This window comes from Drosophila novamexicana, unplaced genomic scaffold (genome assembly GCF_003285875.2).
Source record: "Drosophila novamexicana strain 15010-1031.04,08,12 unplaced genomic scaffold, DnovRS2.1 tig00000008-arrow-pilon, whole genome shotgun sequence".
NCBI lineage: Eukaryota > Metazoa > Arthropoda > Insecta > Diptera > Drosophilidae > Drosophila > Drosophila novamexicana.
Window position 1 is genome coordinate 3263882 of NW_020824765.1, and position 21562 is coordinate 3285443.

At 38.5% G+C, this 21562-nt stretch overlaps 3 protein-coding genes across 4 annotated transcripts; 1 reads left to right on the top strand and 2 right to left on the bottom strand.

Annotated features, from left to right (window-relative positions):
* The first annotated feature begins 128 nt into the window (after positions 1-128).
* LOC115761896 (periodic tryptophan protein 2 homolog) lies at positions 129-4140 on the top strand. Its single transcript, XM_030703906.1, has 10 exons — positions 129-214; positions 280-392; positions 460-1725; positions 1785-2124; positions 2201-2346; positions 2478-2625; positions 2682-2916; positions 2983-3144; positions 3601-3817; positions 3894-4140. The coding sequence occupies exons 1-10, from the start codon at positions 197-199 to the stop codon at positions 4105-4107; spliced, it is 2859 nt and encodes a 952-aa protein (XP_030559766.1). The 5' UTR covers positions 129-196; the 3' UTR covers positions 4108-4140.
* Positions 4141-5402: 1262 nt separating this feature from the next.
* Positions 5403-17066, bottom strand: LOC115758546 (glycine receptor subunit alpha-2). 2 transcript variants are annotated; one of them, XM_030699246.1, is made up of 10 exons: positions 17039-17066; positions 14849-15000; positions 12888-12970; positions 10610-10709; positions 10374-10528; positions 6834-6989; positions 6388-6758; positions 6186-6314; positions 5993-6097; positions 5403-5833 (listed from the first exon to the last, which is right to left on the bottom strand). In XM_030699246.1, exons 2-10 carry the CDS (start codon positions 14908-14910, stop codon positions 5633-5635), a joined length of 1362 nt encoding a protein of 453 aa, XP_030555106.1. In that variant the 5' UTR covers positions 14911-15000; positions 17039-17066; the 3' UTR covers positions 5403-5632. The 2 variants fall into 2 exon arrangements, with proteins under 2 accessions (XP_030555106.1, XP_030555114.1); XM_030699254.1 differs by lacking the exon at positions 17039-17066 and having other exon boundaries at positions 14849-15837.
* A 2435-nt stretch (positions 17067-19501) lies between these two features.
* Positions 19502-21414, bottom strand: LOC115762381 (protein LTV1 homolog). The gene is made up of 2 exons (XM_030704564.1): positions 21341-21414; positions 19502-21283 (listed from the first exon to the last, which is right to left on the bottom strand). Exons 1-2 carry the CDS (start codon positions 21341-21343, stop codon positions 19814-19816), a joined length of 1473 nt encoding a protein of 490 aa, XP_030560424.1. The 5' UTR covers positions 21344-21414; the 3' UTR covers positions 19502-19813.
* Positions 21415-21562: the final 148 nt, after the last annotated feature.

The following is a 21562-nucleotide window of genomic DNA, read 5'->3' on the forward strand; positions in this document are numbered from 1 at the left end:
AAATTTTAATAGTAGCATTACTTTTGCTAAAAATACTAAATCTTCACAATAGACATGTTAGTATTTTTGGTATTATTATTATATTGCATATTTGGTATTTTAGCGTCGCACTGCCTAACACGTGCAGTGCTTTTGTTTATAATTACCGCTTTAACGCTTTATTTTAAAATATTAAGTTATATAGTAAAGCTGCGATATGAAGTTTTCTTACAAAGTGAATATATGCGATGAGCAATACAACACTTGATAGGCATAACAAATAATTTCATTTAATTGCAGTTTTCGAATTTGTTGGGCACAATTTATCGCAATGGAAACTTGGTCTTCACACCAGATGGCAATTCGGTTATTAGTCCAGTGGGCAACCGGATAACCGTATACGATCTCAAGAAGTATGTTACCCAAGCGCACACATTCCTCTTCCCAGTCTAAATCGCATCTCTATTGTTTTGTTGTTAGCAACAAGTCGCGCACGTTGGCCCTGGAGTCCCGGTACAATTACACAAACATAGCCCTCTCGCCGGATGGCAGCTTGCTGATCGCTGTTAATGAGCAGGGCGATGCGCATTTAATCAGCATGGTCTCCTGTACGGTTATACATCGGCATAAATTCCAAACGGGAGTGCAGTGCATCAACTTTAGTCCTGACGGTGCCTATTTCGCGGTCGCAAGAGAGAATCTAGTGCTCATATTTTGCGCTCCTGGCGAAATTACTGGCGAGTACAATCCATTTGTGCTAAAACGCAGTTTCCTTGGTGGCTACGATGACGTCACGTGGATGGATTGGTCCTCAGACTCTAAGCTACTGGCCATAGGCTCCCGTGACAGCTCCACTAAAATATGCGCTGTCAATTACATGCAAAACTTTCGCACTTACAACCTCAGCGGCCACACGGATGCCATAGTCTCGTGCTTTTTTGAATCAAATAGCTTGCACTTGAACACTCTGAGCCGGAATGGACAACTCTGCCTGTGGGAATGTAGCATGGAGCCATCGGATTTGATTGAAGCTGATAAACCAGAAGCGGCACCGCCAGCTCGGAAGCGCAGGGTTCCTAATGCGTTTAAAGGATCCGACAGCGAGTCCGAAGATGATATTGAAAACAATGTGGAAAAGCAAACAGTCAAACAAGACTTGGAAGCTGATCAAAACGAAGTGAAAGATGGAATCGTTGGAAAAACACACCCGTTCTTCTACAAAAAGCTAGGCCGGCACTACTTGGCCAACGAGCCACGCAAGGAGAAGCGCGATGCCATGCTAACCGCGGCCAACTACAATCGACGAACCAAGGTTTTGGTTGTGGCCTTTAGCACAGGCGCCTTCTATTTGTACGAGCTGCCCGACGTAAATATGATACACTCGCTGAGCATATCCGAATATCCCATTTCGGCGGCCGTCTTTAACTGCACAGGCGATTGGGTTGCGCTGGCGTCACGCGAAATAGGACAGCTTCTGGTGTGGGAATGGCAGAGCGAGCAATACATTATGAAGCAGCAGGGCCATAGCAGTGAAATGGCCTGTATCGCCTACTCTCCAGATGGCCAGTATATCGCCACTGGCGGCGAGGACTCCAAGGTGAAGCTTTGGAACACACAGAGCAGCTTCTGCTTTGTCACGTTCAGTGAGCACACGAGTGGCGTAACCGCGGTCCAGTTCAGCCGCAATAAAAAGTTCCTGGTTAGCAGTTCGCTGGACGGCACAGTGCGTGCTTTTGACATAATAAGGTCTGATTTGTCCTCACTAAATGCATATAAATTCTATCATTGTTTCCTTTTATATGCAGGTATCGTAACTTTAGAACATTTACATCACCGACTCCCGCACAGTTCGCATGCGTGGCAGTGGACTACTCTGGAGAGTTGGTCGTTGCAGGAGGACAAGATGTGTTCGAGATATATTTGTGGTCCATTAAGACGGGAAAACTGCTGGAAGTTATCAGTGGTCATGAGGGGCCTGTGGCCTCCATTGCTTTTTCGCCAGTCGCAACTTCTTCGACGCTCATTTCTGGCTCTTGGGACAAAACGGTCAAGATTTGGAATTGCCTGGAGAGCAACAGCGAGCACGAGACAATCGATGCGCTTTCCGACGTGACTTGCGTTGCCTTTAGTCCCAGCGGTGAAGAGGTAAATGCAATTCAAACATTTTTCATTTTTCCATAATACGTGTTATCAAATGTGATTTTTTTGAATCCTTACCCAGGTCGCAGTCGCTACACTTGTTGGCAACATAATAATCTTTGATGTGAAATCTGCAACCCAAGTGAGCACAATTGAGGGACGCAATGATCTAAGCAGCGGCCGATTGGAAACTGATATTGTAACTGCCAAAAAAAATGCAGAGTCGAAGTAAGTCAAAGAGGTGTTTTATGGTATTGACCGCTTATGAGGATTGTCGTGAATCAAAACGGACCCTAAAAAGGGCTAAAACCATTTATATTAACCTTGCCTTCATCTTTTATCGAATCCTTGTTTCTTAGCTACTTCTCAACAATAGAGTATTCGGCGGATGGGGAATGTATTCTGGCAGCCGGTAAATCCGCCAATATTTGTATATATCATGTGCGTGAGGCTATGTTGCTCAAGAAGTTCGAAATAACTCAGAACCACAGCTTAGACGGTTTAAATGTGAGTGGAATATGCCATGGTTACCTTCAGTAAGCTTACATACTTTTAATTTGCAGGAGTTCATCAGCCGGAAGCATCTCAGCGAGTTTGGTAACATGGCGTTGGTTGAAGAGCGCGAGGAACTAGAGGGAGGCAAAGTGGCGATTCGTTTGCCTGGAGTCCGGAAAGGTGATATGTCCGCACGACGCTTTCAGCCAGAAGTGAGGGTTTTCTCTGTCCGCTTCTCCCCCACGGGGCAAGCGTTTGCCGCCGCAGGCACCGAAGGACTTTGCATATATGCGCTAGACAAGGGTGAGCAGCTCGTCAGATATATAGTATACAATCCGATTTCCTTAAATTATTTATTATATTTCTCAGGTGTGGTTTTCGATCCGTTTGATTTGACGTTGGAAGTGACACCTAAAGCGACACACGAGGCGCTAAAGAACAAGGAGTTCACAAAGGCGCTCGTTATGTCCTTGAAACTGAACGAGCCCAATTTGGTGACCTTAGTGCTAGAGCGCGTGCCGCATAGGGACAGTAAGTACTCGTAAATTACATGAATACTGGAATGTTGAAAGTTCCTTATGCAGTTCAACCTTGCAAGCAGAGTCAGCCTAAAAGCCTTCGTTGGCTTTTTTGTAATTTTTATAATCGATAGGCATTTTGCCGTTTTTCGCATGTCTTAAAATAGATGGGAGTTGGATTTACCCTTACATTCAAGGCGCTTATTACCCAACTCCGTTTGGATCGAATGTGCAAATTTTTGTTTTTGCTGTTAATAAACAGTTTCAAGGTTCCTTTTGCTTTCGCATGGCCGGTTAGGGTTTGACAGGCGCAACTATTCGTAGGTACATTGTTAATAAGCCCCTCTCGGCCACTTGCTAGCCCCACAAACCGAATTGAAACATGCATACAAAAAAGATGTAAATTGATTGCTATTGGTTTGCAGCACGTGCCTGCATATATTGAAGCCGATGTATTTTTTCTTTCCAGTTGAGCTTATTTGCGCGGATCTATCCCCCGACTACGCCCAGCGTTTGCTGCAACAGCTCGCACGCCTCTTGCAGTCCTCGCCCCACATTGAGTTCTATTTGCAGTGGTCCTGTTGCTTGCTAACTACCCATGGCTATCATGACGGTGTCTTTCAGCATACAGCTTTGCTTGCGTTACACGAGAGTATTTCCCGAAAATATGAAATGCTTAACAAAATGTAAGTGTTGTTTCTTAAATTGGTACACATTAATGGTAATCTAAGCTTTTAACATAACCAATTAATTAATTTTCAGATGCGACTACAACAAATACACGATACGGGTGCTCCTGGAGAGGTCGGAGAATCTGAAAGCCCGCGAAGATCAAGCCGAAACAACCAATGAGGACAGTGATAATGAAATGTTGTTGATAAGACGTCCAGGGGATGAAGATTTGGAATGTCAGTTTAGCGAAGGGAGCGAAGAAGATAGCGACGGGCCTGATGCGGAGGACAACGACGATTCATAATGTATAGTTCATAGTGTTGTTGTTATATAGACCCTACGGATACACATATTATTAAATATATTAAATATATATTATTAAATGTAATTTTTTTGAACTATTGTGTTTATTATTATCAGCCTGTAAAGCTCAGTTAATGGATTTGATTAGAATCAATTTGGTTTATTTATTTACTTTTACATGCATACTTGAATACTTTTTTTTATTGTTTTTCGATATGTTCAAAGCTTTGAGGATAAAATTATTAGAGCAAAAGAAACATTTTCCATTTCTCGTATAAAAAAAAAGAGCTCGTGAAATACAAAATTTAACCGATGAAAATTTATATACACACATATTGTAGCTACAATAAATAAGTTTCTTTGTGTTTGTAATATAACTTGAATATGAATTGTTCTATATTTACACAATGTTTTGCTATACAAAATATAATCTTTACCTTTATACCTTATGAATTATCTTTAACATACGTACGTATTTCTAGCTTTTCTTGAGTGCGCTGTTTTTTACTACAGGTAAATATATAAAATATATAAAGCCACAGCTCAAAATCTTCGCATTGTCTTAATGCCGTTTGCTTCAAAAATGCGCTAAATTGATTATTTGTCTTATTAGTGTGTAAAAAGTCCTAAATAGCATTTTAACTACTTATTTACATTCCAAGTGTGTATGAATATGTCTTGATCCTTAGAGGGTTTGTAAATTTTATTATCTCTTTAAAGCACCAATTATTTTTCTGGCATATTTTCCTAAGCTTAAAAAATATATATATATATATAAATACATATATATTTTTTTTTAATAACTAACAATAAATAAAAACGAAATGATAAGATTAAAATTAACCCATCATCAAAGATGTCTACTATGCGCAAAGCGAATAATGTTGAAGCCGATACGGATTCTAAATTATTTTTCGAAATGCTCCGGTTTTTTTTAAAACTTTTGAATGAGTTATCAGCGCATATTATTTTCAATTAATTGTTAACATCTTTCTAGCCATTTGGACAGGTCGAGTACAAGCCCATCTTTGTTGGGAGCGAATATACAAATGAATCTGTTCCAAAATACTTTTCATAGAATATTCAAATAACTAGCAAGCATGTACCTATAGTAAGCTACTTCCTTTGAATCTGTATATGTACTATTTAAGGCTCTCAGCTACGCTTAACCCGAAAAAATGCAAGCTAAAAGATGGACGAAGAATGAGTACACAAATTTAAGAAATAATATATAATATATATATGATGAGCAACTGTCAATTTCGGTTTAGAGACGAAAGTATTACTTTAGATATTAGCAGGATTTGCCCATTGGAAAGGTAACTGTAGGTTCCATAGAATGTGTTGTACTTGAGTGGAGTGATATGCTCATAGCAGTTGGTTATTGTATAGTTAAAGATGGGTATAGGTATAGGTTGTAGTGTAGGGCCGCGTTGTGTTCAATATAATTCCAATATGGTTGTGAGTTAATTCCATTTGAATTTTTAACGGAGTCCAGAAAAGTGTATTCTGGAACTCCCCAAATCCTAGGACGACTTCATCAGCAATATGGGCCAATATAGTAGCACGAACACAAAAAACAATATCGGAAATACGGCTCGAGAAACTTTGTCAATCTCACGCCACATGATCTTCTCCACGCCCGTATCCGTGTCCGTCCATGCAACGGACAAAAGGCTTTGGCGGCGCGCAGGCTTTGGGGGCCCGCCGTTGCCCTGCAGTGAAGTCTGTTGCAGATACAAAAGAAAAGAATAATTTGTAAAGCGTTTAAGGATTATACTATATATTATGGATGGCTCGGCAGATTGTTCGTATGCTTCGATTTGCCAAGCATATATTGACATTAATGGCGGAAGGACCTTCGCATGTGTGCCAAGGCAACTCACCTGGCCCGGTGTTGTCGGAGTTTGTGTGGCCTTTCGTGACCGTACGGCTCCACCCTCCCAGCTGGCCACAGTTGCACATTGACCCTTTTCCATATTGCTTATGCGCTGTGCAGACCGCAGACGGGCGGACAAAGAACGATAGAGAAAAGTGTTTTTTCTTATTTATTAAAGCGGAGCACAGTATGAAGCTTACCATGGGCAGTACCTTTGGTATTCGGTTCACCTGGTACTGGTACTGAACGTCCAATACTTTGACCACGACAAATTCGGCCAAGGCGGCAAACACAGATACCATGCATCCGGCCATCCACAAGTCAAGCGCCTGTCGCATGGAAGCAAAGATGACGTTCTGTTAGTTTTCGTCTTATGCTTACGGTTCGGAGCTGGATAATTGCCTTAACATACGCAACGGGTGGTATATCTGCTCGCAGCCCCGTAAACATTGTCACCAGCGTCAGCATGCAGGTGACCAGCAGGGTCACGCGCCCGGGAATGGCATCCAGGCCCAACCAGAAACTGAACCAGGAGAGCATCACCACCAGCGAGGAAGGTGCGAACGTTTGTATCAGATGATGCCCGATTTGCCGCTCGAACCGAAAATAGACGGTGAGCCGTGAGAAGTTGCCCACTTTCTCTGGCATATAGCCATCGCTCTCCTCCAGCTCCAGCGGCTGGCCAAGATTGTACTGCAGCAGTTTTAGCTCTGGATTCAGCGTTACTCCGGAATCGGACCAGCGCAACTTCACCTTCTGGTTATTGGACGAAACTTGAAAGACATGTGCAAGCCTTAATTATGATTTTACAGATTTGACAGGCTAAAACTCTTTTTCAATCCACTTACAACTTTCAATGTAAATGGGACACACTTGAATGTCCATGGGGTACAGCTGGAACTCCATTTGGCAGGCGATTATGGCATGCATGCGAGCGGCATAGCGCACGGTCTTATTCTTATAGAGCGTTACCGATGTGAACTTGTGCGTCAGGGTAGCTATTTCTACAACGAAAAGACATCGAAAAGACGTTGCAGAGATGCGGAACAAAGTAGTCTCGATTAGAACTATAGGATTGGTAGGCACTCATTGTCTGATATTGTGGCTACATAGATGTACGGGTATGCAGGTGGCGGGCGGGTGCTTCTCGAAATAATACTACACATAAGCAAATGACTCGGATGCATATTTCGATCAGCTAACGCATCGAAATGCCTATTCGCAACGATCATGTAGAGTCCTGCGGACTTATCGAACGAATATTTGCTGGAACAGAAAGTGAGTGTGTTGACACGGATGAGGGATTTGTATATGTTGTTGTCGATAATGCAATGGTGCTTAATTTAAATAAAATTCTGGCTCAGATGCAGCCAACTGAATGCCTAATCAAATGATACAAGGGTACCGTCTTACCCGGCCAGGGGTCTCTTAGTTACATTCCAAGCATGACAGATCGACAGAGTAGGGTCGACCTGTATATAAGTAGATAGTTGGGAACTATGAGGTACCCCTAACATGGCTGGTTATATTGATTCCTATTCCAATAACATACGGTTTTAATGCTCATCGAATTTCTATTTATAGCTTAATTATTAATTATTTTATTAGAAAGTCAGAATAATAAAAACAATGTATGTCTACTTAAATGTGTATCCATAAACGAAAGGCTGATCATCTATTAAAAAGCGGCTCAAATACAAATGAAGCATAAAAAACCAAATAATAACGCTTTAACTATTTTAAATACAAATACATAAATACTAGCGGGTACTTTTTGGCTTAAGCCGTGGCAACTTTTGTGCCTAAATTTTAAATATATAACTTTTCCATTGCCCGTGGAAAATTGTAATCAATTGTACTGTCCCTGGTCTTACCCGATTCAAGGATTCTGGTTCAAATTTGAGACATCAATTTTTCACGCATTTTCCTCCCGAGGAAGAATTGCACGTTAGTTTAAAGCCAATAGACAGAAGAATAGTTAAACTTCCGCTAGATTTCCACTGTTACGGGTGGAATTTCAAAAATCGTTGAAACATGTTATTATTAATTTTGTATGTCAAAAATTCGTTGGGATTCTTTGAAAAATGTGAAAAACGTGTCAAATGACAGCGTAAGGATCTTTGGAAATGAATTCAAGCCCAAGACTTCAGTTGACACCCATTTCCACCAAGAAGGCATGGATTTTGCGACAAGCATGGAACACCCCTCAAATTAATTTGAACAAAGAAACTTTACTATAACTTACATACACTACAGAAAATTCCGTTCTTATAGCTTGATCGTCACAAGATGTTAGGGATTGTTATGGATTATAGATTGTTATGGGATATTATCAAAGTATAAAAGTTTGCTATATTATAAAGTGAATGTACATACCAAAAGTTGGGCTTGGAGATAGGTTCAACAAACCCAAAGCTGAAAGTCGAAATTTACTGATTTGAGAAAATGTGAGCGGATAAAGGAAAATTGAAAGGCTCATATATACGAGAAAGTGCTATCCAAATGCCAAATTTCCCATTTTTACGAGCATGACAAAATCATAAAGTTCTACAAATCGGCAGACTATAGCTATGCTCCGATATTAGCTGAACTACATCGATTTTGTAGGCCCTCAAAAGTAGCTTGAGCCATTTAAGAAGTTACGAAAATATGTCGAAATTTAAGGTGAAATGCCGAGTTTTTCGGAGCTAAGGCCAAATCGATATTCGTGTGCGCTGACAATGGCACCTGAAACCTTGTCCAGATCTTATCGCACTCTATACCACTGCGAAATTTGAAAAACATGTGGCATGGACTTGGGGTGGTCAATTCTGCCTCCTGTTGGCCCTGACATTGAAAACAGTTTGGCCAGCGTGCGATTAGTGGCCAGCTCGTGGCTACTGTGGACTCAGAACCAATTTCCGAATTGGTTTTTTAAGACTTGGGGCTTGATTTTCTAGTTGCACGCAATCGCAGATAATTGTACCAAATGTTGGTTTATTTAAAAATAAAAATACACTGTCTAAACTGGACTTTCTTTGTTAGTTGGCTGCATTGAGTGATTGAAAAATAAATAATAATAAGTATAATCAGTTTCAGATTAAGATCAATTTTACATTTGTATTTGGCATACGATATGAATAAAACATTTAAGCAACACAAAGTTAAATGTAGAGAATGTGATCCAATAATGCACGATATAGTTTAAGATTGGTTAATAAAGAGTGTGAGATGTGAACTTTGATTTGAGAAATCAATGGTTATATATATATTTATATATATCTAACCTTGATGGTAATATAACCTTGCAGAGTTTATATGGAAAGGAGTTCATTTCTCATAACATATATCAGATTGGGGAACATATATTGTTTTTGGGGGTTTGGGGGTTGTGAAGACAATGCGTCAACATTCAAAGTTGAAACAAAGAACAAATTAAGGATAATCACACTCAGACTAAATATTTTGTTGTTTTTCTGCAAAACTTCAAACTTATTTTCAAAGATCTTTGCAACTTATTGAAACGAAAAACTGAAAGTTTCTTGAAAATTTTGAGTTATTCAAATTATTTTATTTAATTTTTTAATTTTCAATAATAAAATTTTAAAATTGGAAAATAAGTTTGAAGTTGTTCGGATGGAAAGCAAAAAAGTTTCCACCCATTTCCGCAGACTCCGTCTGTCAAAAGACCCTTCGGCTGCGGGATATAGAAATTCTTGAATTTGTATACAAATTTATAACTGGATAATAAAGCTGATTTAATTGAAAAAAAAACCAAGTGGAAAAACTTAAAAGTAAACAGCCAGATTGACAGGAACCTCAATCTTAATCTGCAAGGATATTTCATTTTCGGCATGCCGAAGAGAGTTTTTTTTTTTAAACTATGCATGAGAATTTTTGTGAAATTTGTATTCTGAATTTGAGTTGATAATAATGGGCAACACGAAAAGACTTTCTAAATTTGATTGTTAGTATACTTAAAGCTTTGTCTAGATGAAAGTTTTTAGTTTCTCTTTCATCCTTATAGCGTAGCAGAGAGGTTGTGGAAATATATGGACTTCCAAATCCTAGTAGATTGCGTTGTTGTTAGTTGTTTGTTATTGTCAATTGGAAATGTTAAAACAATGAAAATTAAAAGTATAAAAAAAGAACACACAATATTATTATACAAAAAATTAAATAAGTAGATAGGTTAATATACATATCTCTAAGCTTGCGTGCATCGGAAAGACTTATCGGTGTTATTAAATTCGAAAATAATTCTCTAATTATTCTATTGTGAGTCTGTGATAGGTTTAACAATGCATCTAAGATCCAAGTGTCGAAACTAACGCTACAAACACAACAAATTATTTTTAGGGAGAAGCTTTCAGAGAAGAACATGCACTTCGATGAGAAATTCAACTTACCGGCAATTTTAGAATTCAGAAAATACGGATCTGGCTGCCAGAGGTTGTCGAAGAATTCTGGAAGCAAGGTGACGTAATCGTCGCCCTCCTCGAATATGTCATCAGATATCTCCAGTCGGGATTCCATCCATCGTTGATGTATAAACATGTCAACTCTGAAAACGCATATATATACAGACTGGCTATATTATGGTGATTCCATTGCGATCTTAAAGCTGCTCCGGCCTCTCACTTACCTAAAGTCCATATCCTCTACATTAATTGAGTTAATATCTACAACAAATATGCTAAAGTCTACTATCACTGGGGAGCCCTTCCTTGAGGGCGGTCGCATTTCTGGAAATAACCATATGAGAGTCAATCATCAGAGCAGAGAATTACATTATGTACATTATGTAGACCAATTCCAATAATGATATGTTTATACTAAATTAGCAGATAATTTAAGCGTTTCCACTGAAGATACGATTTATTATTATACATATGCACGTGAGCATGTTACTCTTTGACAAATTGGAAAACCAGCCCCATTTCAAGTTCAGGGACAGCGTGTGGGTTTGTTGCACAACAGTGAAAATCAATAACAATAAAAATGCTGGCTTTAAGCATTAAGGTTAAGCCTAAATTGATATTGTCTACATTTTAATTCAAAATGTGGTAAGGTTTCGTTTCAACATCATAAAATAAATAATAACAAGACAGAATTCCTCTCCTTGAAAGAATTCTTAAAGAGTTCTAAAAAGTTAACTACATTTGGACGCATGCTAACCATATTTGTCCAGTATAATAAAAAACTGATTGTGAACAAAATAAAGCTTTCGCTCAACTTTTCGTAACACTTCCACACTGTATAAAAATACAGTGCTTACACCTACTTAAATGCACATCCAGATCAGGAATAATATTATTCTTCATTTTGTGCTTCACATTTTAGATAAACCTTTTTCAGCCAGTTCCCGCCCGTGGATAATTTAAATCTGCCCCAACTAACTCTATCCACCTGAACTCCACTTCTAAAGGTTTTTTTTTTGTTAGAAATCTAAAACATGTAAATTGTGGCTAAAATTGGTGAAAAGTCCCAAAGCATATATATACTTTATGAGGTCAACGTTGCCTTCTGCTTTAAACATTTGCTCAAACCTTTACCCACTTTCGATGGGTTTAGCGTATACAAATTTGTGCAGAGGTCTTTAAGAATGAGAAAATGTTTATACATTTGTACATTGTTACACATTTGTAATTGGAATTTCCCAAACTTCAACAAGAAACGTCTTTGCAAGGCTTCAATCTGTCACCAAGGATACTTTCGACTGTGAGACCAATTAAATAGGTCAAGCTTGCTCGTTTAACTTTAGATACATTATCAATATACATGTATCTGACCAAAGTATCTTAATGATTGTGGATATTTTCCAAGCGAACGATTACTAAAATCGTCTAAAATAAAAATAAACAAATGAAGAATGTTTCCTTTCTGCAAATAAAGGCAAGTTTAATTACTCAAAAGCTAAACCTTTTCTAACTGGGACTTCTGGAAATATTGATTTTAGAAATAAGTGTCATCCGTAATTATATTCAAATGTGCAGGCGGAGGGTGTAATGGAGTATTACATAGCTGACAAATCTTAAAGTTAATAAAATATCTATAAGCTGTAACAACTTTGAAAGAAGCGTAAGAGTCTATGCAAACTCATCTCGGTTTCTTTTCTCTCTCAGGTTTAATCGATCGCAGTTTTATTTTCTGTTGACGTCAAGGACCAACATACAGGTGTACACTAAGGTACACATATATGCATGCATAGACATACACATCTACAAATAAAAGTAGTAATTACAGAAGTTAAGCGAATATGCACAGGCTGAAGACAAAAAAGGGGCTCTGCGGCAAAGGGCCCTGAAATTGGCTGTGTCACGATAAACGCCACACGCAACGCTTCAACAATGGCAAAAAAACGAATCACACAAAAAATGAACCACAGCTTTTTTTCGCGTAAGCCGAAGATTTAATATCCTTATTAATATAATTATTAAATATTATTTATAGGGCCTTAATAGCTTTTCCCTAATATAAGTCCCACGCAAAGGAAGGAATCTCTGAGCCCATCAAGTATGTTTATTTCTGGTCGGCATCAAAAATGTAACTCAATCTATCCTATCCGTCTATATTTACTCAAATAATCACCTTAAAAAGAAAAATGACAAGATTTCTTAAATTTTGTATTGCATCTTGAAAAAAAATAGACAGACAGACATTTTACTGATCTGAGCCAGAATAAATATAAATATAAATACATCAAAGTATTTACATTCCCCTTAAAGATAAAATTTATTCAAAAAGATAAAATGCCCTCTAAAAGAGTATCAGAAACTGTTGCAATTAAAATACAATCGTAGCAAAGTCAAATGATTTAATGTTATTTAGTCAACAGGGTTAAAAAAAAACATATAATTTAAAGAACCCAAATGTGGATTTGAAAGTATAATGCAGTCCATGCTGAATTATTGCAAACTTACCCTTGACATAATTAGGCGGAAGAACCACTCGCGGCTTCGTTGTGTAGTTGTAGTTCACGTGGGCGTCCTCGGCCTCACTAATCCTGAAAATGGCCAAAAATACAAAAATACAATCGGATGCCATAGTATATAAATACTCAAGGAGAATATGCATACACATCTAGTATACCCGTGCATATAGTAAGTACTGGGGGGGGGAGGGAGTTCATGCATGTCTGCAGAGAGCGGCTCCTGGACACAGAGTGGGGCCCAGGCTCGGCCCTCAGGGGCACATGCCACCATTGTAAACTTTGTCAATTTAAGTCTGAACTGGAAATTAACTTACTTCGTGTCTGGGCCTGTCTGACGGTAAATACATGCAGTTGTGTACATATCATTTTCGGTTTTTACCTGACAACCCCTAGCTACCTTAAAGCTGACTAATATTCGTGCTGGAACCCCATTTTCCCATTTGCCATGATTCGATTGACCTTGGTGGGTTTGTCAAACGGCTCGCCAATACTCGGAAATACCGTGCAAAGCTTGTTTCGGATAAACTGGGAACAAAATGGCGCATATGCAATTTCAAAATATGACATGTGCCCAAATATGTATGAGTTGTAATATCACGAACATGTGAGAGGACGGGGGAAATTAATCACAGCTAAAATAATGTAATGTTTCGAAAAAAAATCTCATAAGCCAATCTCATACATACATTACCCATGAATCGTTTTAGAAAGTGTTTGGCTAATGCTAATGCAGATATAAAAAGAAATATTGAAAATAATAACAATTTATTATACTTAGTCAAATCTCTTGAATATCTGGACTCTAGAGTACTTTGTTAAAGTTGCGACCAGTGCGATATAAAACACAAGTTTCTATGATTGTCTGTCAGTTATTTAATTAATTTAATTATTTTTGGTAATTATATACATATGGGAAAGATCGGCAGAATAATAGGATCTTATATGGAGAAATGTTCTGTTTTTAAAGATATTTCAACAAATTCAGCATTTTCAAGATGCACTATTTTTACATATCTGAAAAAGGAAAATATTAACACTACGAAAAGTTGTAAAGGATCTGGCTCGATAATTTTAGTATTTTACTTAAATTTCTAATGTCGGGGGTGATACTATCTAAATTATCTCAAAGTTCAAATTGAAAAACAAAATGAACGGCTTGCTTTGGATGCTTCCAGATATGTTAAAATATCTTGAAAAACTGAACATTCCTTAATAGAAACTTATTTTCGAACGCTTCATCCATGCTATGCTACCAAGTCGTACGATGTTGTGGTGAAAAAGAACGGACGAGATTTGAAACTTCCTCGATAAGACCTTTGACCCCCATATTCAACCCACTGAAGTGCGTTTTTCAGAAATATGTGATACCTGCAAACTGTAAGGTTTTTGCTGGGTTTTAGGAAAATTGTGAAACCCGTTTCTAATATATTTTCCATAGATCTTTTGAAATTGAATTTGAAGCCGATCGGATCTTGAATACAACAATTTTCGCACTGTCCTTTTTTTTACCACCTAGTTCGTACGATTCACATACATGCAGAAATTTACAGGAGCTATAACCAAATATGTGATATAGGTTCTCGTAAAATTTCCACAGATAAATCTTAATTTACTTTGGCATACCTCCGCCTAAAAGACTTTTTTTTAAAGGCGATTTCCAAAAAGCAAAGTGTTTCTGTGTATTTATCTACGAAAGGAAGGGTACATCTTTGTCGACTAGAGCACTCTTACTGTTGATTTTGTATTAAAAATAATGGAATATTTAAAAAAAATAGTAACAAAAATGATTTATATACGATGTCTTAGCTGACTTCAACATTCCCAACATTAATTTCATCCAGATAATTCGGTTTACTTTAAAGATGGAATATCTTTTACTATCGTACAAATGTACACTTCATGAGAGGGTTGGCAAGGGAAAGAAGTTTTCAAATTGTAATCTGAACTCACCACATCAATATGAAAGTCAATCCAAGCGATATGAATGCTTTTTTGTTATATTTGCCCAGCATGATGTTGACGACGAAACAGAAAATTAAACCAAACCTCAAATCATCTCACTTTACATCGACGTGGGAATTTCATAATTCGCTTTATGAAATCTGCAACACGATAGCGAAACCGAATTTGAATTTAATACAAAAAAATATATATATAAAACTCCTTAATTCGTGCACTAGATGCTAAGTCGGAGGATTACAAAACGCGATTAGGATGTGCCCGCGTATGTTGGCATATATATGTATGACACGGAGCCGTTAATTATGTGTGCTCAGCTGGGTTCTTGGATGGACTTCGACTCGGTCGGCACCAGCTCGGCTTGCGTTCAAATATCAAATAAATAAACCGCCGTCCACTCGCCAGCTACTGTCCATGGCATATGCCATATGTAAATACACTCGCTTGTAGGTATCTAAGCCCAGCCGAACGTGTGACGGTAACTGAGTCTGTGTATGTCACTTATCTCATGATTTCTGCTGTCGGATATGCACATATGTTCATAGATTGTCCGCGATTATCGGGCCCATCTGTGTGGGAGGCAGGCGCGTATGCGGCGCGTATGTGCTTCTAGTCAAACGATTGCCACTGCGATGCTCCAGCTCCAGCTCTTGCCTGGCAGCCGGTCAAGGCGTGTGTGCACACCTACATACACACATACACACATGCGGCACATGCGGCACACTTCGCGCCTTCGGTCAATGTAAGACAATTGAATCGCGTGCCGATTCCACTTAAGCGCGCGCGCTTTAAATATTATCGTTACAATTTGGTCAGTACGCAAATCGGGCTACTTAGATATATTGCACATATAAATGCGGTTTATATAATATATATATGTGGGCTCTGCGAAAAAGATCGGACACCACGATCGGCAGGCAACCCTCGTGATTGCTCAAAGGAAATAGAAAGAAATGCTTAAGATGACTTGAATTTGAAATGATTCGGACTTTTATAGGAAACTGTTAAGGTGGAATAATTCAATTGGGATCCAATTAGAAATCAGAATCATATTTGTACCGAACCGGTTCAAGCCCGAAATTTTATATAATTTCTTATATTGAGCCTATTTTTAACCCAAAAAACATTTGAAATGAAGCGCGAACCGCACGTAGACTCATTTCCAAGCATAAATAACTTGGAAATTGAATATTGGATTTAAAAAACTCGAAAAGTTTTAATAAAATGTATGACAATTCAAGCCAGGGAGTCATGGACAGGGAGTAAATCTCTTAAAGTTCTGATTTATATAATCATGAATGTTCTGCGTATTGGGTATATGAGTTATTGAAGGTAGTTTGACACAATTATGTTTCTGCCAAGTATTTCGCTTGTAATTCCAATTGATGTTACATTTAGAGCATATAGCTTATAGGAAGCGTCACCGACATTGACATTGCCATTGCCTCTGACAATGGAAATGATAAGTAGCTCTCGCCATTGAAATTAAAAATTCCACTTCACTGAGTGGACCGCAAGATGAAGTATATCCGGCTAAGCCCATATACATACACATAGAGGCAGGCACTTGCGTCTGCCACACATTTGAGATGTAGATCTGAAGCTTACACATATTTACTCGCATATACTCGTATAAATACTCGTACATTGGAATCAAGATCTGTGTTTATAGCAACTTTTTAATTGTTTGAATATTTATGGAACATATGTGCATATATATGTATGCATGTGTTTATATTGTACTAATTGAGTCTGAAAATCCATTTATATTAATTAGGCTTGTTGTTAAATGCGGCTAAGATTATACTGTTAAATTAATATAAATTTATTTTAAATGAATGAATAAAGGAACAAATTAATAACACTTTTCTCTGTTGTTGTTTTCTTTTAACTTGAACTATTGAAACAATCTTTAACCATATGCATGCACATATTGTAAACTTCACGCTTTCACTTTTCGCCAAAACATTTTCAACAAGTACAAACATTAATATACATATATTTGATCAGCTTTTCCTCCAATCTGATTTATTCATATTGAAATTATTTGATTGTACTGCAAGCGCATTGTACGGCTTTTTAGCCCACTTATAACCGAATGGAAATCCGTTAACACGACCAGCTAAGCTAGCTAGCCTAACGTTTGTTGTTAGCTGGACATTAGAATATTGTGGGCTTTACCGCGTTGCTGGCCGACGCGCGTTCGAATCCTTTCGGCTTCGCTCAGGAACTGAACGGAACTGAAAATGCGCGAATTTCTTTGCTGCTTTCTTGCCACTTTAATACAACGCGGTCCCCCAACAGCAAAAGCGACGCCGGCGCTGACGCTGGCAGTGCCAGGGGCAGGGGCAGGGGCAGAGGCACGACAACTGTGACGGTTTCCATTTACAAGGAGTTGTGAGTATCGTGCTGGGAAAGCGTGCGAGCTCGAGCTTGGTTCCAAATTGGTGTTAGGTTCCGTTAGGCGCCATGGAAATGTGGCCATGTGGATTTTTAATCATTTGCAATAGTACGTGGTTGTTTAGGTATTTAGTATAACACACAGAGTCGGTAATTAGGGTCTGCAGTCCGAATGGTTTGAATAATACTATATATCTATTATATTTACACGTTTGCTAAATAATGCTAATCATTACGTATATACTATAATACGAGACTCGAGCTCGAACTCGAACTCGAATTTTATTAGAAGATAAAACTAAAGCTCATATTTCATTAAAAACACCTAGCTATATATCGTTAAATTAGAATTTCCCTAATTTAAAGGTCATCATTATGACGAAAATGTAAGCCTCATGTTACACCTACACCTGCAAAACCATATAGACATAGACGTGAAATACCCAAACACTAGTGTGTCTGCACCCTTCCGTCAAACCACAAACTGGTACAAACTTAAAAGGCTCTATAGTATTTCGTAAAATGACTGACGTCGGACTTTCCAATGAAATCTATGCAAATTGACTTGAAACTTCCACAAAATAACCAAACACTAAACAGGTGAGGCGGCAAATTCATGCAAGCTTTCATATGTACATAAATACCTTTGTGTGTACATAAGGTATCTATACTTATCAAAAAAAAAAAAAAAAAAAACTAAATACATACTTACATGTGGCATATATTTACGGACCAAGTCCACGATAGTGTGATGTTACGGGGACTTTCCAGAACCAACAACCACTTAGAATAGTAGAAGCTAACGCTAGCTGGAAATTGCGCCTACTTTCGCTCACGTCTCGTGGGAAAGTCCAAACGCTGTTTTTTTAGGACTCAATTGCGCTGTAATGAGTTTACATATATTTACATATGGTATGCCCAGTTTATACATACAAATATTCGTACATTAAAAATAACAGAAACTCGATGTCGCCATCTGTCACAGGACAGTTTGCACAGGACACCTCACATAAAAAAGTGTGAATTATCAATGAAATTTCGATTTCATTTTGTACATATTTACATACCCATTAAACGTACATTTGTACTGTATGTATGTAAGCTCCAATTCGAACAAATCGGCTGGCGTCGCCATATGCCTCCCTGCTGCACTTGTCCACACTTCTTCGGCCCGCACCATTGGGGTTTGGGCTAATTGTTGCGTGGCTCCTAGTTGTCTTTTTATTGCTGGTACAAATACGTATGCGTGTAGTATATACCTCCACAACAATATATGTATGTATTAACACGTGTAGACGTAGGGCATCACAAAGCATATGAGGATTCCCATGAAGTAAGTAAATGTAAACAATTATTACAATTAAACAGACAGAAAAAGTTATATTGTATAGTAGTGTATATCTTTATCATCTTGAACAACCGACTCGACCTAGCCATGTCCGTGTCCTTATACATTTTTCTCGGAGACTGTATCAAATGCAAGAAATTAACTTTATCGATTTAGGCATCTCCGTTCCCATAAAGTATATAAAATCGTGATCAGTTTCAACAGCCGTGTCGTTATAGCCAAGTCCTTCTGTCTGCTTCTATCCAAACCAGTTTTTCAGTTTTAGGGATATCGTTATAAGACTTTATAGGTCAGTCCACACATTATGGCTAAAATAGGAGATTGTTGAAGTTGACGAATGAACGACTTTATTTTAATTTTCCACATATATTTTATACTATGCTCCTTAGCAAATATATATTTGCAAAACTTTATCAACATCGAGCCTCTATATCATACAGCTCAATTTAAATCTTTTGTTTTTAAGTTGTCTTGAATAAACTATTCAATTACAAGCCCTAATATTTTTCATACATACTTACAAAACAGTAACATTCGATTGGAAGATTTGTGTAAGAGCATTTCTAAGCCACGAGGGTAATTCCACTTTGGCGTGCCACAGTGAGCTTTCCATTCTTGTTTTCATATTTTTGGACTTTATGCCTCAGATTCATTGTTTGCATAAAAATACTTTTTCATTTGGCGCTATCTTATGATCGCAGGCTTTGTGTTTATACCATATTTTGCACGTCAATAGAAAAATATAGTATGGAAGGTTTTATAAGATGCGCTTCTATTCAGATAAGTCCAGAATAACCAGAAAGCCTCTGTCACGCACACATGTTGGAGCTAAATGAATATTTTTGAACGTAATTTACTGAAATAAAGATTAAATACTATCAGTAACACAAGCTATTACATTTGGAAGGTTCAATGGCAGCGTGGAGAGTCCTGGCCTTTGTCTAAACACATCAAAATGTTATCCTTTCAGTAGAGTTCCCATTGTAAACAGACCGACATCCGGCGTTGGGAGTAGTCAATAGAATATTTTGGACGTGGGATAAGAGTAAATGGCTATGGCAGTTCTTTTGGAAAATTGAACATTTTAGTTAAATATATTTAACTAAACATAACATAAGATATTTACATATCTTGATAGAGATTTAAAACTAGCATTTCCAAGAGTGTGCATATCTTGGCACTTAAACTTAATGTAGGCATCGAGCGGTCTAAACAATTGCAGAGCCTTGCTGATTAGTACGCTGGTTGATTTTGACGTGAGTCTGCCGCTTCTTCTCCTCTTTAAAGGCCTCGGCATTGGCCTTCCTCTCGATGCGACGTTCGTTGCGGTAGTCTTTGAGCAAACGTTTGCGTTCGCGTTTCTCTTCGGGAGTTTCGTCTTTCGGACGTATGGAGAGAACGCTAAGCGTTGACAGCACCGACTTGGCACACAACGATTTGGGACCAGCTGCGTTTGATGTATCATCAGCCAAGTTGGCTAACGCCTTGGCAGTAAGCTGAGCGTCGGCGCCGCCTCGAAGCACATTCGCTGGAAGGCCTGTTTTGGGATCGATTTGAATAGGCGCTGAACGGCGACTAGAGCGCGGCTCGTCGATCAGTTTGGGATGGTTATAAATATTTGAATAGGTAGACAGTATGGATTCACAGTCCCATTTCTTTTCTTTGCTGTCATCCACCTCGTAATCGACAAGCTCTTCCGTTGGATCGTTTTCCCCATCAACAACTTTTGAGTATTTCTTGATGCGCTCGCGATCCCATTCTTTGTCGTAATGTAAGTCCTCATTCTTCTTTTTAAATTCCTGAAAACATTGCATTACCACGGGATGCTTTTGATGCCAGTGGCCCTCGATATCTTCTAATGCGAGATCTCCTAGCTCAGGATCGTCGTAGCTTGCATAGAATTGCTCGAAACGATCATCTAGCAATGAAAGTTGCTCATTTCTTCGGATGACACTAGATGACATTGAATACTCAGTGAAGCGCGACTTGGTTTCTTCATCGTCGAAACGTCTTTTCCGCATCAGCGGGCCAAGACGATCCATTAGCTCATCTGCGTTTTCATCTTCATTTAAATTGTCCGAATCAAAGTCCATATCGTTTTCGTCGTTCTCGTCTTGCCAATCATCATCGTCTTCGCCGCCTTCTTCGTCATCATCGCTGCCCATAGCTTGCATAACGAAATCGTCTTCCAACTCTTCGTTGTCCTCAAAATCGCTATCGAGAGCTGCAACAACTTCTGGATCCCAATCTGGACGCGGGCCAGGCTGAGGAGCTGCTTTGTTCAACATTCCTTCAGACTCTTCAAATTCACTTGCAAATACGGAGCTTGGAAGCACAAGTAGGTTGCGAGATTTAGAATCGTCTGCGTTCGACTTTTTCGCTTGGTTGGGGTTCTCCATATATTCCCAGACCACATCATTTTCTCGCTTTTTCAAATGCTGCATGTAGTCGTAGTCATCGTCAAAGTGAATGCCGAACTTTTTTAGCTCCTCTTGGCGTTTTGCTGGATCTGAAGGCTCTTCATTTTGTGGCTTAGCCTGCGACTGCCTAGCTGTCGCCTCCAAGAGCACACGCTGTGGAGCAGTTTCATCGGTCACCAGCGGATCGTGTTGACTACGATGTACCAAGTGAAATGTGACTGCTTTTTTTCTGTCGATATATGGCTTTTTGCCTTTTACCTACAATTGAAATTCACTCAAAACTTTTGTTTGTTTTATTATTCAATATTATTTTACCATTTTGAACGCGTCTGTTGCCTTTCTTTAAAATAAAACTGAGAACTTTGCTAATTGCGTTCCAAAACACATGTGGATTAGAGATGTGTTATAGAGCTGCAAACTAATCGATAAGAATATGATTTCCTTAATATCGATATTTTCTAAGTTTAATTGCGATGAGAGTTATTAACCGCCCCATCTTCAGTTAGTTTAATTATTTACATCGTAAAATAATATATA